The sequence below is a fragment of the Mobula hypostoma genome, chromosome 17, assembly GCF_963921235.1.
Source record: "Mobula hypostoma chromosome 17, sMobHyp1.1, whole genome shotgun sequence".
NCBI lineage: Eukaryota > Metazoa > Chordata > Chondrichthyes > Myliobatiformes > Myliobatidae > Mobula > Mobula hypostoma.
The window spans coordinates 59066300-59094168 of record NC_086113.1 but is presented as its reverse complement, the minus strand read 5'-3'; the positions used below and the strand labels follow the sequence as shown (position 1 = coordinate 59094168).

The window sequence follows — 27869 nt, the reverse complement described above, 5'->3', positions numbered from 1 at the left end:
CTTCTATGCTGTCTTTGACTTCCCTTGTCAGCCATGTTTGCCTCATCCTCCCTTTAGGATACTTCTTTAGCTTTGGGATATATCTTTCTTGCACCTTCCAAATTCGTCCCAGAAACTACAGCCATTGCTGTTCTGCCATTGTCCCTGGTAGTGTCCCCTTCCAATCAACTTCAGCCAGCTCCTTTCTCATGCCTCTAATTCCCTTTCCTCCACGCTAATACTGATAGATCTGACTTTAGCTTCTCCTCTCAAGCTGCAGTGTAAAATCTGTCATATTATGGGTTCCTTTACCTTAAACTCACTATTTAAGTCTGGTTCATTGCACAACACCCAATCCAGGATAGCCTTTCCCCTAGTGGGCTCAACCACAAGCTGCTGTAAAAACCCATCTTGTTGGTATTCTACAAATATTCTCTCTTGGGATCCAGCATTAACCTGCCTTTACCAATCAACCTGCATATTGAAATTCCTCGTGACTATCGCCAACACTGCCTTTATGAAATGTGTTTTCTATCTCCTGTTGTGATTTGTAGCCCACATCCTGGCTACTGTTTGAACACCCACATATAATTCACATTAGGATCCTGTTACCATTTTAACTTCTTAACTCTACCTACCCACAAGAATTCTATTATCTTTTGATCCTAAAGATTTGATTTCATTTTTGTTTTATACCAACAGAGCCACACCACTTCTCTGTCTACCTGTCTGTCCTTTCAACACATTGTGCATCCTTGGATTTAAGCTCCCAACTATGATCTTTTTTTTTTAGCCACAACTCAATGATGCTCACAATGTCATACCTACCAATCTCATACTGCGCTGCAAGATCATCTACCTTATTCCATATACTAGTGGTCCCCAACCACCAGGCCGCAAAGCATGTGCTACCGAGCCGCGAGGAAACGATATGAGTCAGCTGCACCCTTCCTCATTCCGTCACGCCCACTGTTGGAACCTGAACACACGCGAGGTCATTACGCATATGAGGTCATTACGCACGCGAGGTCATTACCCACGCGTCATCCATGTCAGCACGGGAAGAAGATCAACTCCTCGAGCTTGCAAATGACGGTGGGCTGAAAAGTATGTTTGACATAACATCTCTGCCGGCATTCTGGATCAAAGTCAAGACTGAATATCCTGAGATAGCCACGAAAGCACTGAAAACGTTGCTTCCATTTCCAACATCATATCTCTGTGAAGCGGGCTTTTCTGCAATGAATGCAACGAAAACTAAATTGCGGAATAGACTGGACATAAGGAACCCCCTTCGAGTATCGTTGTCTCCCATCATCCTTCAATGGGACCGTCTTGTTGCAGGAAAACAAGCCCAGGATTCCCACCGATTCAGTGATATTGGTGTGTTGCAATGATTTTATACGTTCATACGGGGCAAATATGCACTGTGTGTTTAATATTATATTCGATAGATAAACCCTTTTAGAAACTAAATTGAGTGTATTAGCCACTTATAAGTGACTTAGTTGACTTATCACCTATATTCCGGTCGTGATTAACACCACCACACCACTCCCCCCCCCACCCGGTCTGCCAGTCCGCAAGAATATTGTCAATATTAAACTGGTCCGCGGTGCAAAAAAGGTTGGGGACCACTGCCATATACTACATGCTTCTCCCAGAAATAATGTTGCTTCCACTTAAGTGAGCAGTGGACATTCCCTCTAGATTATCAAACCTCCAGAAATGACGCATTGCTTAGTACGACACAAAATTTTCAGCCTAGTTAATTACGCTCATATAAAAATCAGACTCAATCCACAAACACTGGACAAACATCTGCCTTTAAAAAAAAATTAAAAATATATAAATATGAAAAAGTAGCATTATGTCATTTTATGAACATTAATAATGCTTTCCAAATGTTAATTGACAAAAAAAAGCTATTTAAAAAATTAACTCTTAAGAAACATGTGACAAAGTCATGCCCTGCCCCTTGTAGTGTTGCAACAATTTTCAATCACCTGCAATTTACCTGCATGCTTCACATTCCACATCTCTAATTTTTCCAGGGCAGAAGGGGGACAGGAAAGGGCAAGGTGGAGAGGGAGGGTGAAGGGGGAAGGCAGATGGAAGTGGAGAAGGGGGAGAAGGAAGGGGAGAGGGAAGCAGGAAAGGGGGAGGAAATGGGAGAAATGGTGGGGGAGGAAGGGGGTAGAGGAAGGGGTGGAGAGGAAGGGGTGGAAGGGAGGAAGGGGTGCGGATGGGGGAAGGGAGGAAGGGGTGAGGAAGGGGGATTAAAAGGGGAGAAGGAGGGAGAAGGGAGATAGGAGGGAGGTCATTCTAATTTTCCCATCAGTAACTTAATAGTGAAATTCATTAGGACTGTTGGACACACTGCTGACATTCCTATTTGCATGCTTTTTGTATGTATGGATCAGCTTCCTGCCCTGAAAAACAATCTATTGTTTGCATGAAAGAACCTATTCAGGCCCATTGATATAATTTATTCATTAGGATTGCCAATGGATGCAAGTGGATGTTCCCTGGTAGAGAAAAATGCTTATTAAATAAATGCAACTCTAATCCACGTGTGAGATAAACAAAATAAACTAACACATTAAGAAATATCCTTGTAAACAATTATAATTTCTCAAACTTCCACCCTGCCTTCAAATTTACCTGGCCTACTTCCAACACTTCCTTCCCCTTTCTTGATCTCTCTGTCTCCAACAGAAAAGAAAAGCTTATGAAAGGTTCAAAAAACTAGGTAATGATAGAGATCTTCAAGATTATAAGGCTAGTAGGAAGATTGAAATTAGGAGAGCCAGAAGGGGCCATGAGAAGGCCTTGGCAGACAGGATTAAGGAAAACCCCAAGCCATTCCACAAGTATGTGAAGAGTAAGAAGATAAGATGTGAGAGAATAGGACCAATCAAGTGTGACAGTTGAAAAGTGTGACAGTTGAAAAGTGTGAATGGAACCGGAGGAGATAGCAGAGCTACTTAATGAATACTTTGCTTCAGTATTCACGACGGAAAAGAATCTTGCCCATTATAGGAATGAATTAGAGTGGACTGTAAAGCTTGAGCATACAGATATTAAGAAAGAGGATGTGCTGGAGCTTTTGGAAAGCATCAAGTTGGATAAGTCACCGAGACCGGACGAGACATACCCCAGGCTACTGTGGGAGGCAAGGGAGAAGATTGCTGAGCCTCCGGTGATGATCTTTGCATCATCAATGGGGACAGGAGAGGTTCCGGAGGATTGGAGGGTTGTGAATGTTGTTCCCTTTTTCAAGAAAGTGAGTAGAGATAGCCCAGGAAATTATAGAGCAGTGAGTCTTACATCAGTGGTTGGTAAGTTGATGGAAAAGATCCTGAGAGGCAGGATTTATGAACATTCGGAGAGGCATAATATGACTAGGAATAGTCAGCATAGTTTTGTCAAAGGCAGGTCGTGCCTTACGAGCCTGATTGAATTTTTTGAGGATGTGACTCACCATATTGATGAGGGTAGAGTAGGAGATGTAGTGTATATGGGTTTCAGCAAGACAGTTAATAAGGTACCCCATGCAAGGCTTATGGAGAAAGTAAGGAGGCATGGGATCCAAGGGGACATTGCTTTGTGGATCTAGAATTGGCTTGCCCACAGAAGTTAAAGAGTGGTTGTACGTGGGTCATATTCTGCATGGAGGTCGGTGATCAGTGGTGTGCCTCAGGGATCTGTTCTGGGGCCTTTACTCTTCGTGATTTTTATAAATGACCTGGATGAGGAAGTGGAGGGGATGGGTTAGTAAATTTGCTAATAACACAAAGGTGGGGGATGTTATGGATAGTGTGGAGGGCTGTCAGAGGTTAGAGCAGGACATTGATAGGATGTAAAACTTGGCTGAGAAGTGGCAGATGTAGTTCAACCAAGATATGTGTAACGTGGTTCATTTTAGTAGGTCAAATATGATGGCAGAATATAGTATTAATGATAAGACTCTTGGCAGTGGAGGATCAAAGATCCTTGGGGTCTGAGTACATAGGACACTTAAAACTGCTACGCAGGTTGACTCTGTGCTTCAGAAGGCATATGGTGCACTGGCCTTCATCAATCAGGGGAACTGAGTTTAACAGCCAAGACGTAATGTTGCAGCTCTACAGGACCCTCAGACTGCACTTGGAGTACTGTGTTCAGTTCTGGTCGCCTCACTACAGGAAGGATGTGGAAACCATAGAAAGGGTGCAGAGGAGATTCACAAGGATGTTGCCTAGATTGGGAAGCATGCCTTATGAGAATAGGTTGAGTGGACTCGGCCTCTTCTTCTTGGAGCAATGGAGGATGAGAGGTGACCTGATAGAGGTGCATAACATGATGAGAGGCATTGATCATGTGGATAGTCAGAGGCTTTTTCCCAGGGCTGAAATGGCAAACACAAGAGAGCACAGTCTTAAGGTACTTGGAAGTTGGTACAGAGGAGATGTCAGGGGTAATCTTTTTTTACCCAGAGAGTGGTGAGTGCGTGGAATGGGCTGCCGGCAGTGATGGTGGAGGCAGATACAATAGGGTCTTTTAAGAGACTCCTGGATAGGTACATGGAGCTTAGTAAAATAGAAGGCTATGGGTAACCCTAGGTAATTTCTAAGGTAAGGACATGTTTGGCACAGCTTAGTGGGCCAAAGGGCCTGTACTGGGCTTTCTATGTTTCTGTTTTTAACTCTGGAAACAGTCTATCTACCAACATCTTTTATAAACCCCACGCTCAGGTTGGAGGAGCAATGCCTTAAATTCCGTTTGGGTAGCCTCCAACCTGATGGCATGAACACCAATTTTTCGAACTTTTGATAATTTACCACCCCTCACTATCCCCCATTCCTGTTTCCTCCTCTCATCTCATCTCCTTACCTGCCCATCACCTCCTTCTGGTGCTCCCACCCCTTCCCTTTCTTCCATGGTCCTATCAGATTCTCCCTTCTCCAGCACTGTATCTCTTTCATCAATCAACTTCCCAGCTCTTTACTTCACCCCACCTCCTCTACCGGTTTCACCTATTGCCTTGTACTTTTTCCTCCTCTCCCCCGACTTCTTAATCTGCCATGTCATCTTTTTTCCCCAGTCTTCTCCATAGATGCTGTCTGGCCTGCTGAGTTCCTTGAGCATTTTGTGTGTGCTGCTTGTTTTATTTTCAAACTGTTTCGAACACAATACTTTGCATATTCATTTCAATAAGTACATCTACAATCATTCCACAAGATTTTTATTTAGACATCCAGCATAATTACAGGACTCACGACCCAGTGAGCCCAGGCTGTCCAATTACACCCATGTGATGAATTAACCTACTAATTCGTACATGTTTGAAATGTAGCAGGAAACCGGAGCACCCGGAGAAAACCAGGGAGAATGTACAAACTCCTTACAGACTGCAGCAGAATTGAACAGCATTACACTAACTGTTGCAGGACTGTGCCATCCCATTATTCAGAGATTGCAGTTCTTTATTTAACGCTATAGGAGCCTTGCATCTGTTCCCTATCTGCTTTGTATTCTGTGCTGCAGGGTTTATTATGTTTATTATGGTAACCAGACAAGTGGGAGCTTGGTAAAAGTGAAGCGAATAAATTAAGTATTCTTGGCTACTTCATGGCAGTTTTGTAGCTTGGGACCAGGGAGGTCATATTGCTTCAAGACGATATGTTTGAGAATTGCTAATAAAGAATCAAAATAAGGGACTTGACTCTTTGGAACAATCATTTAATTGAAGCTGTGGGTGCATCATACAAGTTTAACAACCACGTGGCGGTTGCAGGCTAGCAGCAAGTGCTTCATTTTGATTTTGGATTAGCTTTGCCACTACAAACATCACAAACATCATAATTGCATAATATTCAAAAACATTTTGGAATTAAAATTAAATATCTATAACTTTTTCTTATACATTTTTCAGTTCACTTTAATGTACTTTGAAGTCATATATCCAGTGTTAACAAACCATCCAGATCCAAGTCTAGTAATAGTTAAAAGAAGTGAGTACATTATTGAATCCTTGCACCATATGCCAGCTGCCAAGATCAAAAAGCCACCTTCCTGAAAAACGCAGCCCATCCATTGTAGTTCAAGGCTCTATGAAAATTATCAGTTTGCATCTTGGGGGCCTGTCAGCAGAGCTCAAAGGGCTCAGTCCCTTCTACTGAGATTCCATCATTTCACATTAGCTCGAGTAAGACATAATTTAGTTTAGAGGTGTTTAAGGTGGAGAGTAGGGAAAAGAAAGTTAACAACTTAATCAGCAGAGGATAGAACTAAGGCTGGAACAGAGAAATGTGGAATAAAAAGAAAACTAAACTGTACTGATGAGGGATAATTGAATAACCTGAAGGTCAGAGAAGAAACTGTGTCTATGAACAATGCTGCAGAACCATACGCAATACTATAGAACTGTGTATCAAGGAAGTAGAGTGTCTGTGATTAAAGACAAGTCAGATGTGGGAAGTTGGTCTGTCAGAAATCTAAATGACACTTAATTTTTATTTTAATATTTATAAATTTATCCCACAAAAATGATTGAAAAATGAACTAGCAATCAAAATCTCATTCGTATAATCTTTTAGATTAATGTCAGCAAACATGCACTGGACAGCGCCACTAAGCATAATGGACTAGGTAATAGGGCTATGTCACATCTCCAGTGATCTGGATTCAATCCTGGCCTCGGGGTGCCACACGTGTGGAGTTTGCATAATATCCCTGTGAGTGACTGAGGTGCTCTGGTTTGCTTCCACCAACCAAAACCTACTGGTTGGTAGATTAATTGGCCAGTGAACATTGCTGCTCATGTGATCGACCGGCAAGAGAAATAGAAGAGGACTGGTGTTGGGATGCAATTGGAAAAATAGAATTGGTGTAAATTAGTGCTGGAAGATCAGCACAGATGGATTGTCCTGAAAAGCCTGTTTGCATGCTGTGTTACTCATTAATTCATAAAAGTTTCAAAACTTGCCTCCAACATCTGTATTTCCCTTTTGCCATTCACACATAGATACAACTTTATTTCTCGAATACAAGTGGAGGTATATTAGGTACACCGATCACTTCAGGTATGAAGCCTGAATCATACCTGTTTTTATTTATAAATTGCCATATTTTATTGGATGGGTGAATTTTTGTGAAGTAATTGGTCTGTTTTTGACAGTCTGCAGTCTGCCACTGTAAATACTCCTGTGTGTGTAGGTAAGTGGTGAACTCCGGGGCAGTTAAAGTTAATGTAGAACGAATGAAATGGAATTATTGAAGGGTCAGTTTAAAATATGCATTTATTGGTTGGCATGAACCCAATGGGCTGAAGGACGTGTTTCCATACTGTGACTCTAGGTATTAAACTGCAAGCGATGTTGATAGATGGTCTCAAATATACCTGGCAGAAACTGTCCAAAAGCTGGATATAAAAGCTACTCTCTCCTCACTCACAAATGGAGAGAGGCAAAGCGGTATTCTTTGGACGTCTGCTGGTAGCTTGATTCTTGCCTTTTGCAGATGAGGGTTTGTTTCAATATGCAAATTAGATTCTTCAGTGTACAACATTGAAATGTCAGGGTCCTGAGCCACCCATCCAGCACTGTACAGTGAGCAAGCTGACATCCTTAACAAAACTGTGGCCTGCTGCAAACCTGTCCATGGCGACCACCAACCCTCTGCCCACAGACGTTTGACCTGCCAGACAGCTGGATGATGTACCACACTACCACACACATTCAGTAGCTGACTGCCCAGTTAGCACCACAACTCAAATCCAAAATCAAATTTTCCTCAGCCTTTAAAACTAGACTACGCCACCAGTGGACCAAGTTCTCACTTATCCAAGCCTGATCCAAAATTACAATGTTACAGTTAAAAGATGGCTTGTGAGCCCACAGCACCACCAATTCTGAAGGAAGTAGCTGGAGAGATTGCGGAGGCATTAACAAAGATCTTTCAAGAATCAATAGATTCTGACATTGTACCGGAAGACTAGAAAATTGCAAATGTTACTCTGCTATTTATGAAGGGTGGGAGGCAGCAGAAAGGAAACTACAAACCTGTTAGCCTGACATTAGTGGTTGGGAAGTTGTTGGAATCAATTGTTAGGGATGAGATTACAGAGTACCTAGAGTCACATGACAAGATAGGCCAAAGCCAGCATGGTTTCCTGAAAGGAAAATCCTGCCTGACAAACCTACCTCAATTCTTTGAGGAAATTACAAGCAGGGTAGACAAAGGAGATGCAGTAGACGTGGTGTACTTGGATTTTCAGAAGGCTTTTGACAAGGTGCCGCACATAAGGTTGCTTTGCATATCTGTAATCTGTCAAATAGGGTCAAGTAGGGTGCTGTGCATAATCCTGATTTGATGGAGACAGACATGAGAGAACGGAGGAACATCTGGAGAAACTTCTGAAATGCCCTTTTTCGCTGCCGCTGCTACTGTGTGATCCAGAATTTCCGTAGGAGAAGGCCCCTGAGTCCTCGGCTTTGCTTGTTGCTCGGCGGCCGGGACGGGGTCAAAGCGCTCAACAGAGATGGTGCTCGGTGTCGGAGGGCTAGTCGGAGGCTCGAAGTTTTCAGACGGACTCAGAGTCGGTTGTGGTCGGGTGCTTCCAATGCATCGACAGTTGTCGGCGCCTGGAGGTTTATGGCAGGGAGAGTTTCTCCCTTCTGCTGCCTGCTATCGGGGACTATCGAGAGTCAATCGGAACTTTGAGACTTTTTTTTACCGTGCACATGGTCTGTTCTTTATTAAATTATGGTATTGCTTTGCACTGTTGTAACTATATGTTACAATTATGTGGTCTTGTCAGTGTTAGTCTTTGGTTTGTCTTGTTTTTTTTGTGATATCACTCTGGAGGAACATTGTATCATTTCTTAATGCATGTATTTCTAAATGACAATAAACGAGGACTGAGTATCCTCATAATCTACTCTACTCTAATCTAATCTAAGAGCCCATGGAATTACAGGGAGTTACTAGCATAGGTGGAGCATTGGCTGGTTGGCAAGAAAGCAGAGTGGGAATAAAGGGATCCTATTCTGGCTGGCTGCCGGTTACCAGTGGAGTTCCACAGGGGTCAGTGTTGGGACCGCTGCTTTTTACAATGTATGTCAATGATTTGGACCACATTATTAATGGATTTGTGGGTAAATTTGCCGATGATACAAAGATAGGTGGAGGAGCGGGTAGTGTTGAGGAAACAGAGCCTGCAGAGAGACTTAGATAGTTTAGGGCAGCAGTCCCCAACCACCGGGCCTCGGACCGGTACCGGACCGCAAGGCATGCGCTACCGGGCCGCGAGGAAACGATATGATTTGGCGATAGGAGTCAGCTGCACCTTTCCTCATTCCCTGTCACGCACTGTTGAGCTTGAACGCACACGAGGTCATTACCCGCGCATCACCCATGTCAGCACGGGAAGGAGATCAACTCCTCGAGCTTGCAAATGATGGTGGGCTGAAAAGTATGTTTGACATAACATCTCTGCCGGCATTCCGGATCAAAGTCAAGGCTAAGTATCCTGAGATAGTCAGGAAAGCACTGAAAAAGTTACTACCATTTCCAACATATCTCTGCAATGAATGCAACGAAAACTAAATTGCGGAATAGACTGGACATAAGGAACCCTCTTCGAGTATCGCTGTCTCCCATCACCCCTCGACAGGACCGTCTTGTTGCAGGGAAACAAGCCCAGGGCTCCCACTGATTCAGCGATATTGGTGCGTTGCAATGCTTTTATATGCTCATACGAGGAAAATATGCGCTGTGTGTTTGATCTCGCCCCTTCTAGTCCATGCCGAACGCTACTCTCACCTAGTCCCACCAACCTGCACTCAGCCCATAACCGTCCATTCCTTTCCTGTCCATATACCCATCCAATTTTTCTTTAAATGATAATATCGAACCCGCCTCTACCACTTCTACTGGAAGTTCGTTCAACTCTTCAAGCTCCCGCGTCCTCCCCTGATAATTGTCTTATCGCTATATTCATGCGAGGAAAATATGCGCTGTGTGCTTAATATTACATTCGTTAGATAAACCCTTTTAGAAACGAAATTGAGTGTATTAGCCACTTATCACTTATATTCCGGTCATGATTAACACACCCGCCCCCCCCCCCCGGCCGCCGCCGCCAACAGAATCGGCAAAAACAATTTTTAAGAAATCGGCAGGTAAACACATGCGCAAGTTACGCAAGTGCACTGGTGCCCGCTCAAGGCTTCATGGTCATTGTAGTCTTTCTCGCGGTAAACCCAAAGTATTTGACTGCTACTCTTGTACGTTGGTAACCCTACCACCCCCCCTCCGGTCGGTCGGTCCGCAAGAATATTGTCAATATGAAACTGGTCCGCAGTACGAGAAAGGTTGGGGACCCCTGGTTTAGGGGAATGGGCAAGGAAGTGGCAGATGAAATACAATGTTGATATACAATCATTATGATATTGACATATCATACAATATGATCATGTACTTTGCTGGAAGAAATAAACTGGCAGATTATTATTTAGATGGGGAGAGAATTCAAAATGCAGAGATACAAAGGGACTTGCAAGTCCTTGTGTAAGATACCCTAAAGATTAACCTCCAGGTTGAGTTGGTTGTGAAGAAGGCGAACGCAATGCTGGAATTCATTTCTAGAGGTCTAGAACATAAGAGCAGGGATGTGATGTTGAGGCTCTATAAGGCACTCGTGAGACCACACTTGGAGTATTGTGTGCAGTTTTGGACTCCTTATTTTAGAAAAGATATACTGACATTGGAGAGGGTTCAGAGAAGATTCACAAGAATGATTCCAGGAACGAAAGGGTTACCATATGAGGAATGTCTGGTAGCTCTTGGGCTGTATTCCCTGGAGTTCAGGAGAATGAAGGAAGGATCTCATAGAAACATTCCAAATGTTAAAAGGCCTGAACAGATTAGATATGGTAAAGTTACTTCCCATAGTAGGAGATTCTAGGCCAAGAAGGCACGACTTCAGGATTGAAGGGCGTCCATTTAGAACTGAGATGTGGAGAAATTACTTCAGTCAGAGGGTGGTAAATCTGTGGAATTTGTTGCCATGAGTGGCTGTGGAGGCCAAGTCATTGGGTGTATTTAAAGCAGAGATAGATAGGTTCTTGATTAGCCAGGGCATCAAAGAGTATGGGGTGAAGGGAGGGGAGTGGGGATGACTAGAAGAATTGGATCAACCTATGATTGAATGGCGGAGCAGACGCAATGGGCCGAATGGCCCACTTCTGCTCCTATACCTTACAGTCTTATGGTAATTATTTTTCTGGAGCAAGCTTCAGCTGTAAAAGCTCAGTGCGTGCAGCAACCTTTCCTTTCGCCCAACAGATACAGCTCGGCCTGCTAAATTCCTCCAGCAGATTGTATGCTGCTCCAGATTCTAGTATCTGCAGTCTCTTATGTCTTGTCAACTTTTCTGGTCAGTCCTCCCTTGCAAATGGAGGGAGAAGAGAGGGAAGACATTGGGTGCTGAAAGTTTAAGGTTTGTCTTATTCAAGTAGGTAGCAGGGGGATCTTAAATATGCAAATCATATTACCATTGTGGAATCCATGACAACTTTTAAAAAGGCAGAGCATAAGTTTGTTGTTAATATTTCTTCTTTTTAATCCTCATTTCTCTTCTAGGTTTGCTTACTCTCAATTTTGTACTCCTCACTGAGCATTGAACAACAAGAGAATGACTTTTGATGACCTTACCTCAGCTTCTTCCTCCAGTTTATGCTATTTCATATTCAACTATCAAAGTCACTTTTCCTATAATTAGTACTTCAGTCACATAATATTTTATTGCAAAAGTATTAATTTTATTAATTTATCAAGTTAACAACTTCCTAACTATTTTGAAGCTTATGTTTCTTGAAGCTGTAACTTCACAACCCTACATATTCTTCAATCTAGTATTACCATGTTGCCAGGAGACCAATCCAGGCTCATCTAGCGGTTGAGAAGAACATGACAGAAGTAGAATGAGTTTTACCTTAAAATGAGGTACCAAATTATTGGACTTTCAACACAGAATTACATACATGCTAAACAAAAGCCACAGCATGAAAATAGAAAGAACTGCAGATGTCTGAAATTCAAAATAAAACAAAACATGAAAAAAATACTCAGCAAGTCAGGCCAAAACTCATAGATTCTAACAGTTCCATGGTACATACAGAAAACAAGTATAACAACTTTGTTCCAGTGAAAACACGCCTGGCCCATCCAATCTCTTTCCTGGATTGAGAGATATCCAACCCAGGCACAGTCCTGGTGAAACAAAGTTAAAATTTCAGGCCAAAGACATTTCATCAGAACTGAGGAGATAAATGAAGCTTGTTAAGCTGACGGAAGTGAGGGCAAGGAAGATATATCTGACTGTGTAAAGCCAAGGTGATAATGGAGAAAAGCTGTAAATAGTTCCCAGTGGCCAACCATTTTAATTCCTATCCCCATTCCTGTTCAGACATGTCGGTCCATATCCTCCTCTTCAGCCACAATGAGGCCTCTCTCAGGATGGGGAAGCAACATTTCACATTCCGTCTATGTAGCCTCCAACTGGATGGCATGAATATTGCTTTCTCCTTCCGATAATTTCTTTTTCTTTTCCCCTTCCCCTTCGTTCTTCTTCTATTCTTCATTCTGGCTTCTTACCTTTTCTCCTCAGCTGTCTATCACCTCCTCCTGGTGCCCTTCCTTCTCTCTTTTCTCCTATGGTCCACTCTCTGTGCTCCTATCAGATTCCTTCTTCTCCAACTCTTTATCTTTCCCACCCACTTGGCTTCACCTATCACCTTCTAGCTCCTTCCCCTTTTCCCACCTTTTTTATCTTCCCCCTTCCTTTTCATCCTGATGAAGGGTCTTGGCCTCAAACGTTGACTATTTATTCATGGCCTTAGATGCTGCCTGATGTGCTGCTTTCCTCCAGCTGCTCTGGATTCCCAGCATCTGCAGAATCTCTTAGATGGGAGCAGTCAGAGATTAGAAACATAGACACAAGAATGTGGAGTTACAAAATGCAGAGCAAGAAGCATGACTGGCAGGTCAGACTGGGCATGTCCTCTATTCGCAAAGAAAAATTTTTTTAAAAAGGTCAATTTTGAAACAAGCTGAGGCAATAACACAGGTGGACAGCTGATACATTCAGAGAAAAAAAATCCTTTGAAGTTCTAGAATTCAATACCCAAACTATGATTACACATTGCACACTCAGACAGAGAAGTAGCATATAGATTTTTACTCCTCATGTATGTGAAAGATGTAAGAAATAAAGTCAATTCATTATATGGCATTGAATCTCATGATCCTCATTTGAACAGTGTAAAGGGCAAAGACTGAAAGAACAGCATGTGAGTGGAATGGACAGTTAAAGTCATGGATACAGAAAGTAGTAAAAAAAGACAAAAGAATGCTTCATTTTTATAAATGGATCAAAGTTACAATTATGTGATGTTCCTTTACACTACATAGACAGTAGGTTGAGCAATTTTGGGCACAGAAGCATAGGAAGGATATACTGGTCTTGGAAGGAGAACAATATAAAATTATTAGAACGATACCAGGATACCAGGGGTTAAATAACTGGGAGAAATAGTTATATGGCACTGAGTATAAATTATAGTCACAACTAACTATGACAAACAAGCTCAAGGGATGAAAGGGCCCAGCCCTTTTCCTTTGGTATTTTTAGTGGTTAGGATTGTGGTGCAACTTATCCTGCTAAATAATCCAGGTGCATCTCTCCATTGAATCCACCAGACAAATCTACACCAGTCTCCCTGCTCAACCATGGATATCACTTACCATTACTTAAGAAATAGGAGCAGGAGTAGGCCATCTGGCCCGCTGAGGCTCCTCTGCCATTCGATATGATCATGGTTGATCTGACCATGGACACATCTCCATCGACCTGCCTTTTTCCCATAACTCTTAATTCTCCTAAAATGCCAAAATCTATCCAACCTTCTTATTGAGCAGAGAATTCCACAGGTTCACCACTCTCTTGAAAAAGTAGTTCCTCCTCATCTCCATCCTAAATTTCCCCCCCCCCCTGCAAACCTTGAGGCTATGCCCTCTAGTTCTAGTTTCATCTACCAGTGGAAACAACTTTCCTGCCTCTATCTTATTTATCCCTTTCATAATTTTATATGTTCCTGTAAGATCTCCTCTCACCTTTCTGAATTCCAATGAGTAAAGTCCCAGATGACTCAATCTCTTCTCACAGTCTAACCTCTTCATCTCTGGAATCAACCTGGTGAACCTCCTCTGCACCACCTCCAAAGCCTTCAAGTAAGACCAGAACTACATGCAGTACTCCAGATGCAGCCTCACCATTACCCTATGTAGTTACAGCATAACCTTCCTGCTCTTAAATTCATTCCCTCTAGCAATGAAGGTCAACATTCCATTTGCCTTCTTGATAGCCTGCTGCACCTGCAAACCAACCTTTTGCGATTCATGCACAAGCACTCCCAAGTCCTTCTGCATAGCAGCACGCTGCAATCTTTTACCATTTAAATACTAATCTGATCTTCCATTTTTCCTTCTAAAGTGGGTGACCTCACATTTACAAACATTGTACTCCATCTGCCAAACCTTTGCCCACTCACTTAATCTATCTATCTCTCCCTGCACACTCTCCGTATCTTCTGCACAATTTGGTTTTCCACTCAATTTAGTGTCATTACAAAAGGTTGGCAATTGCTATAAAGCACTCTATTTATACATTCTAATTTCAAAAGTTTTAATGTTTATCTGTTTGTTTAAATCCTTCAGCCTTCGAGATTGCAGGATAGCAAACCCATGTATCAAAGCTATGATAGAATCATACAGTGCCTTGGAATAGTATTCAGCCCCAACCCTTTATTGACATAAATGAATATCGCAACCAGGTATTTTGATCAATTTTATTGAGAACTTTTATTTGCAAATTATATGCTCCTTTTTTCATAGTAGAGCCTAAAAAACGGAAAATTATAAATCATGGAAAACTAAAAATTCACAAACTGAAACATAGCAGTTCCAAAGTATTCAGCCCCCTTTGCTCAGTACTTAGTTGAACCACCTCTCACAGCTACTACAACCAGAGGATTTGCCCATTCCTCCTTACAAAATTGCTCAAGCTGCGCCAGGTTTGCTGGGGAGCGATGGTGGACAGCAATCTCGAGGTCTTCCCAACTGGGTTAAGGTCAGCATTTTGACTAGACCACTTAAGGATATCAATTTTCTTCATTTGAAGCTACTCCACTCTTGCTCTAACAGTGTGGTTTAGGCCATTGTCCTACTGAACAACGAATTTCCTCCCAAGTTTAAGATTTCTTGCACAGGCTAGCAGTTTTTAATCCAGGACCTCTTTATATTTAGCAGCATTTATCTTTCCAACAACCCTTACCAGATTTCCAATCCCTGCTATAGAAAAGAATCCCCATAGCATGATGCTACCTCCACCATACTTTACAGTGGAGCTATTACCTAGCATATGCACAGTATTAGATTTCTGCCACATGTACTGCTTAGTGCTTTTTTAGTGGTAGGTGTGGCATAAATTTAATATTGTAAGAAGGAATGGGCAAATCTTGCTCCATCACATTGGGGGCTGTATACTTTTTGAGGCACTGTATATGGACAAACATTTCAGAACTCAATAGGGTTCAGATGTCACACAAGAAATGCTGCAGATGCTGGAAACCCAGAGCAATATAAACAAAATGCTGGAGGAATCAACAAGTCAGGCAGCAGTTATGGAGGTAAATAGGCAGCTGACATTTCAGGCCGAGACCTTTCATCAGGACTGAGTTCAGATGAGGTTCAGAAGTCTGAGACACTTCATATTTGTTTCAATTCCAGAGTCAGTATGTAAGAAGTTTATTAAAGAACAAACGTAAATACATTTCATATTTGTACAATGATCTTACATTGATAGGATCTCATCAATAACATCTTCTAGCCTGCAACTTTCCCAGCTAAAATGGTGGCATTTGCATTATATGCAGAGCACAACACACACTTGGTCATTACTCAGGTAAGTAAAATTAACCAGTTTCCCTAGACCTCAGATATTTTCATGGAAATCAGATAGAAGACATATAAAATTTACATTATAGGGATAATACACAAAGTCCCCACACAAGTATCCCCAAAGAAGTATTTGAAATAATCTACGTTCTGAAGAAGAAGACATCAGCCTTATACCTATTATGGAATTCACCAGCAGAAGTAGTTGCAACAGATGGGACAGGTGCATTTAGGAGAAGTGAGATACTGTGTTTAAATGGAAGAATGGAGACCCTAGAGGCTGTGGATCTGCTAGAGGAACTCAACAGGTCATGCAGCATCTGTGGAGGTAAACAGACCCAACTTAAAAGGTCAACAATCCCTTTGCCTCCACATATGCAGCTTCACCACTTAGTTCCACTAGCAGTGTGGCTTTTGCTACAAAAGAAGTAGTTTAACTGAGTTAAAGAAAAAAGTGTTGAAGGAAACTGGAATGAAACACAAGACCTAATACGGACCAATTGAGCTGGGTACTGATTCTATACTGAACATCTGCAGAATTCTGTATAGCAAAAAAGTAAATCAGGAAATCAGATCTGGATGAACAAAACTACATCAGCTAACTTTACATCTGGAAAATCATCAACTCAGAGAGAAAAATAATCTGTAGTAAACAAGTGGCTGCATATAATCTCAAAATAGGTCTGCATTAAACTTTTATCTATTCATGGAATGCAGAGTTCAGGTGCAAACTGTAGCCAGGAAATCACTGGTGTACCTGGTGAACAAATGGAGGACCTCTCCACTGAGCAAGGACATGTGAGTGATAGCAAAATTATTTGTCCAGTTGCCTGATGGATGAATGAATCTTAAATCCAAAAACGATGATCTGTGAGAATCAGTGATGTAAAATAAATATTTCTGAGAATATAGGTCTAATCCTTATATACATCAGTCTTTACCCATCAGCAAATCACTGGGACTCACAACAACAATCTCCATTTATATAGTGTTTTCTATGTAGCAAAAGCATCAAGTTTCTTCACAAGAGCATTACCCAAAAAGGCAGAAATAATAGACCCTGCAGAATATACGTTCCTCTTCCACACAGCATGGTAACCCTGCACAACACTTTATAGTACAGGCGATCTAGGTTCAAATCCTGCCGCTGCCTGTAAGGAGTTTGTGGGTTTCCTCCAGGTGTTCCTGTTTCCTAACACAGTCCAAAGACCTACCGATTGGTAAACTAATTGGTCAGTGAAAATTATCCCGTGAGTAGGCCAGAATTAAATTGGGGGATTGCTGGATGGCGCACGCAACTCGAAGGGCCAGAAGGGCCAACTGCACGCTGCATCTCCATAAAAAAATAATAAAATATAAGCTGTGAAAATGACTTGTACAATGTTTAAAAGGTTAGTCAAAGAAACTAAAAGAACTTAACTGATATTACTGGTTGAAGGTGTTGGTGAAATCTTGTAAATTTCCTGTCGCTAGTTGATCATAATGAACTAAATAGATGCTGATGAAAATCGCTTGATTAAAATTAAAACTAAAAAACTCAATGAGTATGCAACAATAGGCTAGAAAGCTTTTTCATGAGGTTGAGCTTGTAAAGTTGAAGGTGTCTTTCCTTGTTAGAACAACAGTTGACGTGGGCCACGTGATCACAGTGGCCCACATCAAAAGGTATAGATTGACATCTGATGCAGACATACCATTCTCTGGTGTGATGCTCTTTACCCTTTCCCCTTCTGCTTGGCTTGGAGTGTTTCATGCTGATTCTAGAACACTTCCTCAAGCTGTTACTTCTGCACAACGCTCCACTGTTTTGCTTGGTCTTTCCACCAATCACATTGCACACGTCTAGACTAAGCTGAGTTTTTGACTTCTTAGCACTGGTCTCCCAAACGAGCACAATAAAAGTAAGCATCTTTGAGCAAGTTACTTCTGTAAGATGGATTAAATGTTTATATCGGGAGTCGCTAGAAGCAGATAGTTGGCTGATTGGGGAATTGGAAAATATATGACGGTGTACTTATGCAATAACACAGAGATAAGAGATCAGTTATTCAACTTGTTCTGCTGCTCAACAGCATCACAATTGATCTTATACCTCAGCACTACATTCCAAAACTAACCCCATTTCCAGTACACAATAGAAGAACCAAGCTGGAGACTAGGAAATATCAACAACTAATTTGAAGGTCAAGACCAGAACCGCAACAAGTTTGCAGGACTAAAGAGATACCATAATTTCCCAGGAGCAAAGTGGGGGGATGTCCATTTCCCCCCACCAAAGTAAAATAGGTCAACTATTAGTTAAGTTAGCTATAATGAGTTTTGTTTCATATTCTAAAAATTGGATATAAGGACTGAAAGAAATTGGAGTGGAGAAAGAAGAAAATGTCAAAGAAAAGAAAGAGAGGGGTAGCAAAGGAAAAGAGACAGATGGGAGAGATAAAGAGATAGAGAGATTCAGACAGCAAGCAATTAAGAGTGAACACTGTGCGATAACATAAAAATCAACCATAAGTTAAAAGTCTTCTATGCACCACAAAGTTCCTGTGGCATACTGTACTTTGCATATCACTCCTTGTTGATAACACCCCTAAAAGGCAAGCAGTTCACTAGTAAAATCAAGCATATACTGCATACTTGAAGTATCTTCCAATTAGCCAACACAAAAAAGATTAAAAAATAGTCAAAATATCCAATAATCACATGCATCAGAATATTAATATTTTCTAAGAGGTAGTGCAATGCCACATACCTGAATATCAGTAAATGTATTTAAAAAATTGAATAAGACAGAAAAACAGTGAAAACTCAAATGTTTTCCTGGAATGGAGTTCCAGCATTTTTATGTCATAATTCTTCTCAATGTAACAAAGAAACACACCAGTAGCATTTAAAGTCCTCTAAACTGAAGAAGACAGCAAATGTTCGAGTAAAAACTCTTACTACTTACCACAATACATGGGGCTTAAATGTGACCACACTTAAGAACAATCCTCACACTAAATCGCAAGTAAAGTTAATATTGTTTCTGCCAGCAATCAATAGTAAGTACGTAAGAACTCAAAAGGATTGCACTCTTCCTACTACACCCAGAGTTTCACAGCAGGAACAGCTGTCACTGAGGATACAGATCTCACATTGGCTGCCACAAGCAACATTACACAATATCTGGAAAGTACCTAAACGTAATCCAATGACTAGTTTCGAAACCAGGGAGACCACTTCCCGCTTATATGAGAGGATTTAACCAACCACTTTGCACAGAAAGGTGCAGCCCGAGAGAACAAACCCAACCCACATAATAACTTCTGCCAAAACACAGACAATTCATACCACAGCTTTTTTTTAATGCATTAAATAGGAAGTAAATTTTGTGTTTGCATTTCACAAAAACTGCACTCGAAATAAGCTTCTGGATTTAGACAGAAAAATATTCTGCATAAACCAGTGAAGGAATTGCATGAGAAACAATGGCTGGAAGAAAACAGCTCATACAAATTAACAAATCATGCTTAAAAAAAATACAAAATACACCTCACTCCCGCACAGAGAAACAAGTGAGGAGAAAGCAACTTGCTCAGTCTGTGTCACATCTAGGATTCCATAAGAACAATAGTTGTATCATGTATATCCAAGAAGGGAAAGATCTAGTGTTCACTCTATGGTCAAAAACCTGTCAGAGAAGCATTGTGCAAATTATGTAATCAAACTAAGCCATGATTTCATCTGAAGTATATAACATGCCAAGCCCTGGGCTCACAAACTAAGCATTTCTTCATGAGTTCATTCATTCAATCACAGCCTAGGGAGAAATAATAAGGTCTTAAGGTAAGAACTATGATTTCAGTATCACCATCTCCAAGGCCTGTAACTAGAATCAATTTCCAGTAAGTACAATCCTTCCTGTAACTCTATATCATTGGACTGTTGATAATGATCATGTAGTTTCAAGATAGTCTATTCTCTGACTCACCATGAGCTCTTATGAAAAGTTTGTTGCTTTGGAAATTAAAACCACACTGTTTTACTGAACTAAACTGTAACTTGATGGTGGCAGTATTTTCATGAGGAGTTATCTGGAACAATGGTGCTCCTCATTGTTTTGGGAAACTGTTTATGTACTGATTAATTTTACTCAAAAGACCATGCACCAGAGATAAAAATTCAAACTGATATTGTGTAATACATGAAATATCTAAAACCCTGTCAATTGACGGTTAGATAGACGCAGCCACCATCACTTCCAAGTCATGTGTTATACCAACTTGAAACACATCTTTGTACCTGAAAATAATCATGAAATACCCCACCCTGAAACTAGCATGAGGGCAGGGGTTCAAGACAGCTTTACACATCCATCTGAGAAGATGGTTTATAAATACTGGCCTTGATAGTAACAGTCATATCCCAGAAATAATTTTTAAAACAACCAGAAAAATACTGATTAACAAATTGACTGCTGTGCTGATAATTGTCATGCATTCTTTATTGACAAATTTAAAGATAACTGTGACATCATGTGTAAAATTCTCATGGCCCACCTATGGCACAGGCTCAGTCTAAGATCATACTTCAATATTTCACTCCTTTAATTGGAGAACTGAAGTCTGCTTTGGAACTGCTTAAGAAAGTCACAACCTGTTTGATCAACGACTGTGGAACTCATGTCCATCCCTTTCCTGTTGGGTTCTCCTTTAAACATCTTTCATTTGCACCCACGACCCCTTATTGTCTTTAGTGCTCCCAATTGCATGTCCAACTGACAAACCACCTATTCCAATCTGTGATCAATCAGCACCCTTAACTCTGTGGCTCTTAATTCTTAATCCCATATTTGATGGACCATATTGAACAAATTCAAACCCCCAACTCTTCACTGATTCCACTGGCCATCAGAAGCCAGCTCAAAATGATTCACCATCACCTCCAAAAACTCATGCTGCAAGCAAGTGCAAATATTATCTGCAATGAATCATTCAGAATGCCATACCTAATATTTACATAATTCATCTCCAATCCAGCACTATCATGGTCACATCAAACTTAAATGCTGATTGATGTCATCATCTGCTTACCCAGACTCTTGACACATGTTGATGCACATCCCTATGTGGTAACCCCGCAATTCCTTTCAAATATCTGGATACATTTTTGGAAATCAATCAGGACAAATTTTACAGCACATGATTTTTGTTTTTAAGTTATAGCTGAAAGTCAAGAAAAACAGTGGGATCAGATTCAAGTTGATGGACTCAATATTGCTGCCTATATGTTGAAAATCAGAAATCTAACCAAAATTATCTGCAGGCAATCCTCAGGTTATGCAAAAGTTCCATTACTGAGAACTACGTGCAGGATGATTTCTCTGTAAGGCAGAAACAACCATTTTCTATACCATATCACTCCACATACACTTGCTGTAATTCTTTCTTTTCATTGAATAATTACCATAATACTATCCATAATTTGACTAATAGAATACACAGTATGCTATATCCTGTCATTAATGAACACCATGAAACACTATTATTATGGCTAACTTAAAAATGCTTTAAAATGTTTGAGACAATTTGCGTAAAGACAGATTTCTGTAAATCAGATCATTCGTAACTCAGGGAGCCCCAGATTTAAAATTATTTAAAATCTCAGAAGTTCTTACCTCTCAGAGGTTTAGGATTAACCTGTTTCCGCCGTGGCATGTTCAGCCTCATCCAAGAGAAGGTCAGAGAGAGACAGAGATGGCGGAGAGTCCGCCAGGTACCGACCAAACACCATCAAAACAACTACAAGAAAGAAGAAAAAATTGCAAGTTATATAGAAAGAGCCAAAACTATGAATGAAACTACTCAAGTCAGTTCATATATGTGGAGGTACAACACCATTCTGGAATCTATAGTTTCCTGCGCAAAGATGTTGCCTGAATTCTTCAGTATTTATTTATTGAGATACAGTGCGGAATAGGCCCTTCCGGCCCTTCAAGCTGCGCCACCCAGCCATCCCCTGATATAAACACTAGCCTAATCAGGGGGCAATGACCAATTAACCTACCAACCCACACGTCTTTAGACTGTGGGAGGAAACCGGAGCACCCAGAAGAAACTCAGGGAGAACATTAAAACTCCTTACAGACAGTGGCGGGAATTAACCCAGGTCGCCTGTAATGTAAAGCATTGTGCTAACCACTACACTACCTTGCCACCCAGCATCCTGCAACACTAAGCAATTCCTGCATTACACCTCCAATTACAAAAAAATGGACTTTAAATCTGTGTTTTTTTTTTGGAAAGATGGGGAAAACAATTTACAATGACCATGAGGGAATGCAAGTTAGAGTAATTCAAATGAAATCTTTAAATACTTCTAATATGTTAAATAACAAAACAATGTTTGAAATCACAGATCTTCCTTCATAATAGTACAAATTATACATGTAAAAAAATGTTTTTCTTCCTCATCCCACTCCAAATCTATTCATGAATATTCAATACTATCATTCTTATGCACCCAACCACACAACTGAAAAAGATCTTCTGTTTCAATATAATGTCCTTATTCAACAACTAAGTGAAGAATTTTTGCACAAGTTAAAATCAACTACACTCCAAAAGTAATTTGTTGGAAGTGAAGCAATTTGAAGACTGAACATCTAAATATCCAGTGTAAGTGAAGTGACATTTCTTTCAATTCTAGACAAATCATTAAGGCACATATCTGACTCTCTTGCTAATCAAAAGTAGGAGGTTCAGATAAAGATTATGTTATTGGAATAAAAGGTGGACTTCTGAATTTCAACTTGGACTCCAGGCCTTACGCAAGACTAGGATGTGGAATCAGAAATTGGGGGCACAGCTCTAATTGGGAGCAAGTCTCAGATGGAGCATATTTACTGGAAAGCAGCACAAAATGGAATTTGTGTAACTCTGGAGAGCGAGATAATGTTTAAACTATCAAGGCACTGACACACCCTACTGTGATTGAAGAGCCACTGGGAATTCAGTTATATCTGTAAGAATCCTATATTCAATCAAGCTGAGTACAAGTATACGTGCAGAAGATTAATGCCGACGTGTACTTGATGATCAGCATGGACATGGTGGGTGTAAGATATTGTGTCCATGTTGTCTGACAATAATACTAAGATTCTATGAGAGAAAGGGTATTTTGGGCCACACCAGCCAGACTAAGCTACTAAGATTGCTTCTGCGGTCCAGTTCTCAGTTCTTAGTCTGGTAAGTTGTAGTTCAAGTCCTTATCTTGAATTTCGACTTCCATCAGTTTTCAGTGGGTTCCAGGCCTTAAGAACCTTTTCAGTGGAAAAAGCGTTTCTTCAACTCCTGTCTAATCCTTGTACTAACTAAATGAAATGTACTTATCCCTGCCAAGGGGACTAAGTCAATTCCTGTCTTGCATCTCATTGGTTTTATATCCCCAATCAAATCTGCCCTCATCTTCCTCTGTTCCAAAGGAAAGCAAAAAAAAGTAAAATTTTATTGCAATGTTTTCTTCTTAGAGGCACAATAAAGTCCTAAGATCACTGATGAACTTCATCACCAAGGGTACGTGTCTGTATCACATGCCTAACAACGAACAATGAGGCAGCAATGCAGCAGAGCAGTTAGCGTTAACTTTACAGCGCCAGCCATCAGGATTCAATTCCCGCTATTGTCGTTAAAGAATTTATATGTTCTCCCCGTGACTGCAGGGGTTTCCTCCGGCCACTCCAGTTTCTCCCACATTATCAAGACATACAGATTACTAAGGGTTAGTAAATTGGTGCTGTAAGCATTTGCGGACTGCCCCCAGCACATCCTTCTACTGTATTGGTCATTGCTACAAAATGATGCATTTCACTGCATGTTTTGATGTTCAGATGTACAGTACATGAGAAATAAAGCTAATCTTTAATCCTAACCACATTTTTTTCCGAACCTCAATCATTCTTTTATTTCCAAACACAAACTCCCACCCCATCTATTTCAAAGAATGGCATGATGCAAAAAAAATTAGGCATTGCTACTATCTGTCTCACAATAAGAAAACAATGTGCATTCACATCACACATTTCACAACCATAGAAACTACTGAAGCATGGAACAGCCAATGATATACTGCATAAAACTAAGCATCTTTCTTGAGCATTGTAAGCTCCCATTAAGAGTAGTGTAATGCAACCAGAATGATGTGAGGGCCAGGGCAGACATGCTACTTTCGAAACAATGCTAAGGGATCTTTCACAACCATCCAAAACACTAGATAGGACTTTGCTTTGATATCTCATCAGAAAGCAGCAATCTCTATGTTGCATTTCCTCAGTAACATACTAGATGACCACCTTAAATTTTTCTGCACAAGTCTCAGGAATTGTATGTGAACCTTCTGAGGAGATAAATGTTATTTGCTAGCAGATTTAACTCGAGTCTTCACAACAGAATCAATGGTCCCAAGAATACTAAATGGAAATCAAAATGAAGGGGGTCAGAAAGGGAGGGTGCTGAAATTGCTGTTAAAATTGTTGTCTCTTCAACAAGGACCCACTTATGAACAAATGTATTAGATACATCTCTTTACATATCATGGTGACCTCCAGACCTCTAGAACATTCAGACACAACAACCTCCCCCAACAGTGAAGAAACATGCAGTGTTTAGAGTTTCATTCACACAGGACAGGGCAGGGTGAACATTGTGGAGAGAATAACAATGGGAGAAAATATCAAAAGCCTTGGAATTATTCAAGAGGTGATACCTTACCATAACACTCTCCAACAAAATAGCAGAAGGGATTTGACAAAGGGGAGATGCTTAGGGATTCACAGACAGATGGGCAATGGTTTCAAAATATGAAGACATATGAAAAGGGGGACATAAGCAGAGCTAGGGACAAATCACAGGTGCAGCAAAGGTGGTCACTTGCAAGGGAGGAAGAGAGATTTGAGAGTGGGGAAGGTGTTATCAGAGAGCCTAGGGCACCAAAGGGTGGAGGGGAAATCAGAAGGGAGAGGGTAGTAGGGAATCTGATGGGGGAAAGAGGATGGGGGAAAGTATCAGAGAGGGAGCTCAGAGGGAATCTGAAGCAGGCAGGAAGGTGGATTGGAGTGGGATAGAGGTCAGGGAAGGGGCTGGGACACAAAGGGGATCAGTTGGAGGGCAGAGAGGGAAGATAAATAATGGGGAGAGGGGATAGGGTGGGGGAATCAAAGGGCGGCAGAATCAGACAGGAGGAGAGGGAATCAAAGGGTGAGGGAATTGACAGAAAGGTGGGGAAAATCAGAGGGAGAGGGTATTGAGGGAATCAAAGGGAGAGGGGATTGAAGAATCAAAGAGAGAAGGGATTGAGGTAGGGTGGTAGGAATCACGGGGAGGGATTTCAGATGAGGGGCAAGGGAAAAAATGTGAATAGAGATTATGGAGGGGGCAACCAGGTGAATGAAGTGCAGGGAGGGGGAAATCAGAGGGGGTTCAGGGGCTGAGGAAGGGAGTTTCGAGGAAAGTAGTTGGCAGGGAGGGAATATCAGTGGAAGGGGTAGAGAAGGCAGAGGGGAAAATCAGAGGAAAGTGGGGTAGAGAGCGGGGGAATAAGGTGGAGGGGGTTAGGACAGAGGGGAAATCAAATGGGGATGATATGACAGGAGTTAGAATATGGGAACTAGGGGTAACAAGGCAGGGAGTGGGGAAATAGAGGGCAGGGAGGTGGGTCCACAGTGTGGCAAGGCTTCAAGGCAGGGGTATTAATGGCAGGGAGGGGGGAATCAGAAAGAGAGGGATTGGTGGGAGGGAGAACAGAGGGAGAGGAAGGTGTAGGGGGGATCAAAGGTTGAGAATAAAGCATGTTCACAGGGCAGGAATGGGGGATAGAGTGTAAGGACAGAGATCAGCGATGAGATGTCAGAGAGAAGAACAGTGGTGGGGCATAGAGGGCAAGAAAGTAGAATCAGAGGGTATAAATGGCAGGGGCGAATCAGTGGAAAGGGGATAAGAGGAAGGAATCACAGGGAGGGTTGTATAGAAGGTTCAGAGGGTAATACAGGGTGGGAAGGGAAACCAGAAGGGATAGAGAGTGTGGAGGGTATGGTCAGAGGGAGGGAGATAGAAGGTGACAAAGAGAAATCAGAGGAGGGTTATAGAAGTGGGAAACGGGTATCAGAGGGGTTTATGAGAGATTAGAAAGAGTAAATGGTGTGATCAGAGAAAGGGGATAAAACTAGAGAGGGAAACAGGAGGAGGACAGAGAAAATGAGAGACGGGGGAATCACAGGGAGAGTTCGGGGGGGCAATAAAGGGCGGGGATAGAGGGTATGATCAAATGGAAGGAGGTAGAGGATAAGGAGAATCAGAGAGAGGGTTATAGAAAGGGGGAATGGATATGAAGTTATAGGGGGATCAGAGAGCGTGGAGGGTGAGATCTGAGGCAGGGGATAAAACTGTGGAGGGGGATCAGAGGAAGGGGGAGCATCACAAAGAAGCGCTGCCGATCGCATAGTGTGTGAGGCAAGGGGGGGAGATCGCACTGGAAGAAGGGGGCGAGATTACGGACGGGTGTTTGCTGGGGAATCCTGTGAGGGCCGCCGCCTCGGATTGCCGGCTATGCCCAGCCCATCCACCCCACCTCTCTCTCTCTCCGCTCTCACCTCCTCTTGTCTCGGAGCCGCAGCTGCTGCCAGGCTGCCCCATGACGTCAGCGGAGCTCCCGCCACGCCTCCCGCGCGCGCGCGCTCGCTGGCTGGCTGACTCGTGCAGGGTGACGCGAGGGGGGCCACGAGACTCGAGGGTTGTGAGCGAAAGGAAAAGCCCATGCTGGTCGGGAACGGGACCGGCGCCCGAGTTCCCCCCGCGGGAGGGCCCGCCCGCATACCTCGGAGTGACGGATATCCCGGAGGTTCCTCGCTGTCAGGTCACGTCGTGTCCTTCGCGCACATACATACATACACACATTGGGCTTTCCCATGGCTCGGGGACCACCCCCTCCCCACAACTAGCGTCCACCGCCGCACTCAGAGTCCCGGGCATTTACCCCCAACTCTCTTTCCTCAATCAGTGGGCGGCGTTCTGCAAACCCCCTCCGCCTCAGCGACGTGAAGGCCCCGCTGCTTGTTCCCATCGCTGCAAGCTGGAGGGGAAGGTGGAGCGACCTCCTGGCCTCCCCCTTCCCTGGGCCAGCGGCCAATAGAGGCGGTGCTCGTTCGCCGCTTGGTCAAGGTGTTGTTGCCCTACAAGTGCCTTCGATCCGGAAGCAATCAGGCGGCGGCTGCCGCGACCTTCCGCAGTGCACGGACCCCGAGCTGATCCACACATTGCGGCCGGGTCCCTGCTGTTGGTGTCCGACCTCGGCGTAATTCAGGGCACCGTCCCGGCATAATTTGTGGGAACGCACTCAAATTACAGAGCGATTCTTTGCAGGGTGGGAGTGTGTATTTTTTTTTGCACAGACTAGCCGTACATTTTTTTTAGTTTGAAGGGTGTTACCTTAGAATTGTTTACTCAACGGTTGCAAATGTTTCTAAATTTTCCAGTTTACACGTCAGCTTCCGATAAGAGTGAAACCAAGCATAAGTTTTTCGCCTGCTTGTTGAACTTCCGAGGGTGACAAACATTTTAAGGTTCCCATTTGTACCAACATTTGCGCTGATACTTTCTCACTGCAATCACTGCAATAAAGGTACTGGATATCCATTTCGTCTAATAATCAGCAATAACAACACGTCTAATCCAAGACTCAGCTAGTCTTAGGTGTGCAGCAAGCCGCCACCATGTACTAACTGAGTAATTGGAAAATCTCAAGTAATGTAACAAATTGCGTAAATAAATACTTCACATTGAACTGTTAACTGTGTCATCTTTGAATACTATTATATTTTTATGGATAAAGTATAATTTTGACAAAAAAAATCACAC

At 42.2% G+C, this 27869-nt stretch overlaps 1 protein-coding gene across 10 annotated transcripts in view; it reads right to left on the bottom strand.

Annotated features, from left to right (window-relative positions):
• The window catches only part of hivep1 (HIVEP zinc finger 1), a 277484-nt gene extending 250258 nt beyond the window's left edge, over window positions 1–27226 (bottom strand). For 2 of the 10 annotated variants that reach the window (XM_063069962.1, XM_063069963.1), the window contains exons 1-2: window positions 26830–27215; window positions 21638–21761 (exon numbers count right to left, since the gene is read on the bottom strand). In XM_063069962.1, coding sequence (XP_062926032.1) covers window positions 21638–21689 — 52 coding nt within the window. In that variant the 5' untranslated portion in view covers window positions 21690–21761; window positions 26830–27215. Of the gene's footprint in view, window positions 1–18928; window positions 19148–21637; window positions 21762–24728; window positions 24857–26829 lie in introns of those variants that run through there. The other 8 variants (XM_063069964.1, XM_063069965.1, XR_010020788.1 and 5 more) reach the window with 7 other exon arrangements.
• Between the last annotated feature and the right edge of the window lie 643 nt (window positions 27227–27869).